The sequence below is a fragment of the Hordeum vulgare genome, chromosome 7H (assembly GCF_904849725.1).
Source record: "Hordeum vulgare subsp. vulgare chromosome 7H, MorexV3_pseudomolecules_assembly, whole genome shotgun sequence".
NCBI lineage: Eukaryota > Viridiplantae > Streptophyta > Magnoliopsida > Poales > Poaceae > Hordeum > Hordeum vulgare.
In genome coordinates, this window is record NC_058524.1 from 505,187,469 (window position 1) to 505,194,772 (window position 7,304).

General features: G+C 40.4%; 1 protein-coding gene across 1 annotated transcript; it reads left to right on the forward strand.

Annotated features, from left to right (window-relative positions):
• Nucleotides 1–336: 336 nt before the first annotated feature.
• Nucleotides 337–6,590, forward strand: LOC123410669 (ent-kaurene oxidase 2-like). The gene is made up of 8 exons (XM_045103613.1): nt 337–738; nt 4,038–4,198; nt 4,710–4,871; nt 4,963–5,103; nt 5,235–5,489; nt 5,589–5,747; nt 5,838–6,032; nt 6,124–6,590. The coding sequence occupies exons 1-8, from the start codon at nt 594–596 to the stop codon at nt 6,439–6,441; spliced, it is 1,536 nt and encodes a 511-aa protein (XP_044959548.1). The 5' UTR covers nt 337–593; the 3' UTR covers nt 6,442–6,590.
• Nucleotides 6,591–7,304: the final 714 nt, after the last annotated feature.

Here is a 7,304-nt window from a genome sequence, read left to right on the forward strand (position 1 = left end):
ATGCTTGCCTCGGAGCTTATGCCTGAACCGTTGCTTCAAGTTTATACGATTTCATTCTTTCTCTTCGTTTATTATGCGCCATGTTATCAAAATCATAATTTTATCAATGATGATCACACGACTATTGGAAATGACCTTACATCTTCAAGCCGATTCTGGACATCAAAATTCTGCGTTTCCTCGGGAGAGGCTACGCACGGGCCCTTTGGTGAGCCATGAGGTGGTCACAGTGAGGCAGAAGGAGCCGCCAGACTGAGATTGAGGTTTCTTCCTTCTGCTGCTTGACGTGATCTTACTTCAAAAAGAGAAAAAAGAACTCGCCACATTAACTGCGGCACCACTGTATCCAGACGTCGCAGCTGGATTAGCCACGTGCCCTCCGCCCACGTCGGCACAAATAGAGCGACGGCCGGCATCCTCTTTCCTGTCCGCGCCCATATGCCTCTGCCCCGACCCTTGTCGCTTTCCCCTTCGCCTCACTGCTACTAAAACTGAAGGCGCGCACGCCCCACGCCTCACGCACGGCCACCGCCACCGCCCCAGCCTCCTTTCCTCCCCTCCCACCCCACGCCGCGCACGCCCGAACGGCCCCCATGGAGTCCCTGCTCGCGGCGCTCCCGGCGGGCGGCGGAGGCGCGGTCGCTGCCGCTGCCGCGGCCGTCGGCGGGCTGGCCGCGGCCGCCGCGCTCGCCGCCAAGGCCGGCGTCGTCGGGGCGGGCCGCACCACCGCGCCCCCAGGTGACGACCCTCCCACCAAATCTCGTCTAAATGCACGCCTGCGAACGTGCCGCCGATCGCGTGCTCTTCTCTTGTTATCGCGCTGCTTCTTTCTGGGTCTGGCTGCCGGTTGTTACTATTTCTTTTTCCTCTGTTTGGAAGTCGAGCATCAGTCCGGACCTCTCACACCGCATAGCTCACTTTATCCAATTATGATTTAAAATTTGGCAATTATCCTCTTGTTGACAAGATTCCTTCAATCAAAAAACGACAAAGGAGAGCATCACATCGTTTTTTCTTCATGTTGTACGGGTGCTCGTATACATTTAGCAGAGCATGCCACACTTGGGCTTTTACTCCACAATTTTCCTTAGGTTCCTAATAGGATGTTCTTGGATTATTTTGTATGTGTTCAGGTATGGTAGATATTTATCAGGGGAAAGGTGACCCTCACCGTGGACGTGGAAATCATGCACATGTAGAAGTTTATAAACTTTTATTAAAAAAATATACAACGTGTCGTAAGTCCATGAAACGAGATCAAACTCAATCAGATTTACAAGTTCTATGATTTATTTTATTTTTACCATTGTCAAATATTAGTTTTGAATTCTTAGAGGCTTCTGGATAAGCATGATCTCCTCCTCCAGATAAGTGATCCGCGTATTTAGACATTTTTAATCTTAAGCAATTAATGCTTATACATGCTTCTTTCTTATTTTGGGCAAACCATTTAAATACTTGCTATATATGTTATTCCCCCTCAGTTTACAGGGCATGCTCGTGATTCTAGGTCATTTATTTGACTAATTAAATATGCATTATATGTCACAAAAATACTCCCTCCGTTCCTAAATATAAGACCTTTTAGATATTGCACTATGAACTACATACGGATGTACGTAGACATATTTTAGAATGTAGATTCATTCATTTTGCTCCGTATGTAGTCTCCTAGTGTAATCTCTAAAAGGTCTTATATTTTGAAACGGAGGGAGTATATCATTATATTCTTAAGTGAATGTAGTTTCTAAACATATAATTTTTATCATATATGATGTATATTTAGCTAGTTATATTATTAACCTAGAACCACGCACATGCCCTGTAAACTGAGACGGACGGAGTATCTTTTATTATCTCCATCGATAAATGCATGAAAGCATGCAGTCAAACTTCTGCAATTTTGACCATAATAAAATATTAAAAATTGGTTGTAAGGTTGGAATAATATTTTCAGATTTGTGATGAATTCCATAATATAATCGTTTTAACTTTATACTAATATTACATATAAGAAGTAACAGTTAAAGGTGTATGCTGTAAATGCTATCATTAGCCAAAAAGGCATCCATTTATGAACGAAGGAACTATTTTAATTTTTAAAATTTTACAAATTCATCCACAAGTCATTTGGAAAATAACACCTAGATGAGTTTTCTGACTAACTCCCCAGACATAAGAACATGTCAACATAAAGAATCTTTTACTTCCCACCATTCCAAGAAGATCCTTTCTTTTGCAATCCAATTTTGAAGCCCCTTTTGGTCCCCATGCATGGGCAGTGAGCAGTCCGGTTGGCACTTTCACAAGGAAAAGTGCTCCATAAGCTCAAAAATGGAAAGCTACATGATTGATTGAAAAGAAGCAATGAGATGTTACTGTCATAACTGATAGGTTCACTTTCTTGCAGAACAGATAAAGAACATATACATATATTCATGAGCTGTCCACAGCTGTGATCTTTTACTATTTTTATTAAAACAAAAGAAAACAAATCTGCCGATAGAAACAACTTGATATGTTCTCATTTTCATGATGCAAGCACTCTACAATATTGAGTTTCCACTTGTAGTGTCACGGGCAAGTTTATGGCCCATTTGGAATACAAGGAATTCCCCGACTCCTACGGAACTTACACTGTTCTGAACTTTTGCCAAATTCATGTGATATATAAGGTGATAAAATGGAATGCTTCTCTGGACTGTCACAGTTTCTATCCCTTCCTATTTACTTTTGGCCTGGAGAGTGAAGTTCCCCGATAGCAACTGGTGAAAACAACGAGTCCAGAGGTTTGTCTGTTGGTCACAGTAGATTTCCAAATAATGCTGATCAAACATATCTGATAATAGCCATTTGACAAGTCATGTTGAGTTGTTGACAGCACAATGGCTTTTATACGTGTTATGCATATTATGCACAAATCAATTACTCCCTCTGATCCATATTAACGTTGCTGATTTAGTAAAAATTTGTACTAAATCAGCGACAATTAATATGGATTGGAGGGAGTACTATTTAGTTTAGATCAATGGCAGCTACTGTGGATTGGAAACAGGAGCATTCTGCACAGAAGTAGTTTTACCGCAATATATTGTACTCCCTCCGTCCCAAAATAAGTGTCTCAACTTTGTACTAGCTCTAGTACAAAGTTGTAGTAAGCTTGAGACAGTTATTTTGGGACGGAGGGAGTAGTAAACAGTAATTTTACCAAATTATGGAAGCAATAGTTGCTATATCAAGAGTATGACGATTCAATTGTCCTAGATACATGCTGACCCCTACTCGTGATGCGGATTATTCTAGTGTTCAACAATCACCTTCTTTTGTTACTTTGAGCTTATTTAAGTCTCCATGACCTCTCAGTAAAGTTATGCCTGCTACTCCACAATTTATATATGCTGTATCACTGGAGTAGGGCGTTTTGGTGACCGAGCTCCATGGAGCCCTTTATTTTTTTTTAAATTCAAAATTCAAACTTTTTGACTTCAAAAAATTCTGAAAAAAATATATGCAACTATCCAAGGATGAAATGTATATGTGTGATAATTCAGGACGAAATACCTTTAAATGCGACCTGTACAAAAAAGAAAAATTTCTAGACTTTGAGGATGAATAGTATCATGTGTTAAAAAGCCTCAGATTTGTCTTTTTTGCACAGCCCTCATTTCAACGTATTTCGTCCTAAAAATGCACACATGTGTGTTATGCCTCCATGTATATCTGTATTTTTTCCAGATTTTTTTGAATTGTAAAAATATGAATTTTGATGAATTTTGGGTTTTTCAAAAACCGAAAAGGCATTTTCGGTATCATTGTATGATTGTAACGCTGTCTGAAAATACCTACTGAGAATACCTAAGAAAAAGAAAGAAAATAATTACGTAGTTAATTTATTTGCATGAATATTAGTTTTTATCATGTATGCAGACGAATTATCAAACTGAATTGTTTCAAAATTCTGCCCTTCAAAATAATACTGCTAATTCTACTGCAAGGAAATACAAAAAACTAATCTGGTTTATTTTATTGTCATACAGCTGTTCCTGGTTTACCTCTTATTGGAAATCTGCACCAGTTAAAAGAGAAGAAGCCCCATAAGACCTTTGCAAAATGGTCTGATATTTATGGGCCAATATACACCATAAAGACTGGGGCTTCATCTGTAGCTGTGCTCAACTCTTCTGAAGTAGCCAAGGAGGTAATACGGAAATTTTCATTTCTTTTTTCTTTTCTTAATTCACTTGTTAATGTACTTTTAGGTTCTACTACAAAATATATTCTCTTACACTTTTGGGTAATTGTGGCAACTTGGGATTTTACTCTTCTGATTGATTTTTTCATTTACTCTGTATGCTTATGTTGGCATTATCTTAGCGAATTTTCTTTTAAATGGAAGTATAATAATTCAAACCTAGATAAAAGAGTTCATTTTCATCCCATAAATTGAACTTCAGAGCTTATATAATCAGTATTCTAACGAGTTTTCTACAAAAACAGAGGACTTAAACAAGTTATGAACTGACCTCTTTCCCCCATGAACTACCCAGAAAAATATATTACGCTACAAGGCAGCCCAGATTAATACACTAAATATGCATACAGTTCTTGATGTATGCTGTGATGCAAAATTGAGAAATGATAGAATCATAGAAGCATCGCACAAATGTGTCGCACTTGACCATAACATCTATTCTTTTCTCAATATGCAGGCTATGGTTGCGAAATACTCATCCATATCTACTCGAAAGCTACCTAAAGCATTGTCAGTGCTGACTCGTGATAAAACAATGGTTGCTACAAGTGACTACGGCGACTTCCACAAAATGGTGAAGCGTTTAGTTATGTCGGGCATGTTGGGTTCTTCTGCTCAGGTACAAGTCTTAACACTTGGGAAATTATACAAGTGACTATGGTGAAGCGTTTAATTAATGTATCATGATGAAATGGTTGGAAAATGTGTAGAGACAATTTAGGGACACAAGAGACATGATGATGGACAACATGTTAAGCACTTTCCATACATTGGTGACTGACGACCCACATTCTCCTCTGAACTTCAGAGAAGTTTTCAAGGACGAGTTATTCCGCCTGTCCTTGATCCAGGTAAGTCTACAAGCTTCATAATAGCGTGCTCATCCATTGTGACACTATTATATCACTATCTTGATTTGAATCAATCTTCAGATGCTTTGTTTATTTATATGCGATAATGACAGTGCACACAAAAATTACAGAGTTTAGGCGAGGATGTGGATTCAGTTTATGTGAAGGAGTTTGGGAGGGAGATATCAAAGGATGAAATCTACCAGATCACTGTGGTAGACATGATGATGTGTGCAATCGATGTTGATTGGAGGGATTTCTTCCCATACCTCAGCTGGATCCCAAACAAGAGCTTCGAAACAAGAGTTCATACCGCAGAATCCAGGCGAACCGCGGTGATGCAAGCCTTGATCCGTCAACAGAAAAAGAGAATTGCGAATGGCGAGGTAGCACCAATGCACATAGCTTGTAAACTGTTTTATTCTGATGCAGTTCCCCTATGTGTTAATTTGGTCATCTTGAAGCAATAAAATTATGATATACAGGCCAGGGCATCCTATCTGGACTTCTTGCTGGCAGAGAAGGCACTGACAGACGAACAATTGATGATGCTGGTGTGGGAGGCAGTCATCGAGGCTGCGGATACTACTTTGGTGACTACCGAGTGGGCAATGTATGAGCTTGCTAAAAACCCAGAAAAGCAGGCGAGTTTCCTACACTGCTCTGGTTTAGTCCAGTGTTCTCTTCTCTTGTCGGAACAAAATTGTTAACAGAAATATTCTGGGCAACATCAGGATCGGCTCTACCAGGAGATCCGGGAGGTGTGCGGTGACGAGACGGTCACTGAGGATCATGTGCCACGGCTGCCTTACCTCAGCGCCGTGTTCCATGAGACGCTCAGGCTCCATTCTCCTGTCCCATTGGTGCCTCCAAGGTTTGTCCATGAGACCACCAAACTGGCCGGCTACGACGTCCCAGCCGGCACTGAGGCAAGTGACAACACTAATAATTGATGGCGCAAGAAGTTTTGGCTGCTGGCCCGGCCATCGGTCTCTGAAAAAAACTACTCAATTGTTTCAGATAGTCATCAACCTGTACGGGTGTAACATGAACAAGAAGGACTGGGAGGAGCCGGAGGAGTGGAGGCCGGAGAGGTTCATGGACGGGAGGTTCGAGGCCGCGGACATGTACAAGACCATGGCGTTCGGCGCCGGGAGGAGGTCCTGCGCCGGGAGCCTCCAGGCGACGAGCATCTCCTGCGCTGCCATTGCGCGCTTCGTGCAGGACTTCGCGTGGAGGCTCAAGGAGGGCGACGAGGACAATGTGGACACCGTGCAGCTCACCAGCTACAAGCTACACCCGCTGTACGTGTATCTCTTGCCGAGGGGGAGGAAGTGAACTAAAGGCAGGTTTGGTTCGGTAATGAGGTGCTGGATTTGCTCTTTACATACTTGGCCAAACAAGATGGCAGCATGATTACCTGAACAATTCGTTCGTGTCTTGAGTTCGCCTGTCCTTGGTTATTTAAAAGAAAATGTGATGATGAAGATAGATCTCTCTCTGCCTTGGCGTTTGAAGATGCACCCAACAGAAATTGTTACTTTCATTGCAATATTCGCGGTGTAAGGCGACAAAGATAGTGACGAACTACATGATCATAGAAAGAAACCAGACACTGCATGGCCGTTAGCTCTTGTGTTCTGAGATTTGCCGGTGCAGTAAAGACCACGACTGCATCTAGTTGATAAATAAAAAAGATAACTGTCATTTCTAAGTAATTAAATCGAAAATTAATACTCGTGACATGAAAGAACATGGTCTAAACGTCTTCATTATAATCCATCTTACCATATTAAGCAGATAACAACAGCAAAAAAATTTTGGCTTCAGTTTTTTTATCACTTAAATTATAAATCCACTTAAAAATTTGTTTACATCATTAAATTTATTTCGACGAGATCTTTAAAACTAGATACCATATTGATATGTTTCGACGACTTATATTTAGGTCAAAAGTTGCCACGAAGTTTACACTACAATTGCCATAGTGTTTATGATAAAGTTGTCATGATATGTTTTATCTGTTTTTTTTCTAGATTTACAGTTAGCATTGTATTTCAGTTACTTTTCACAATTTTTTTTATTAATTGACCATAGAAATTTTTAGTAATTAGCCATGGAAAGTTAATTTATGGATCAAGGCAACTTTTATTTATTCATCATGCAAAATTTAGTTTAGAAATCATGACAATTTAAATATT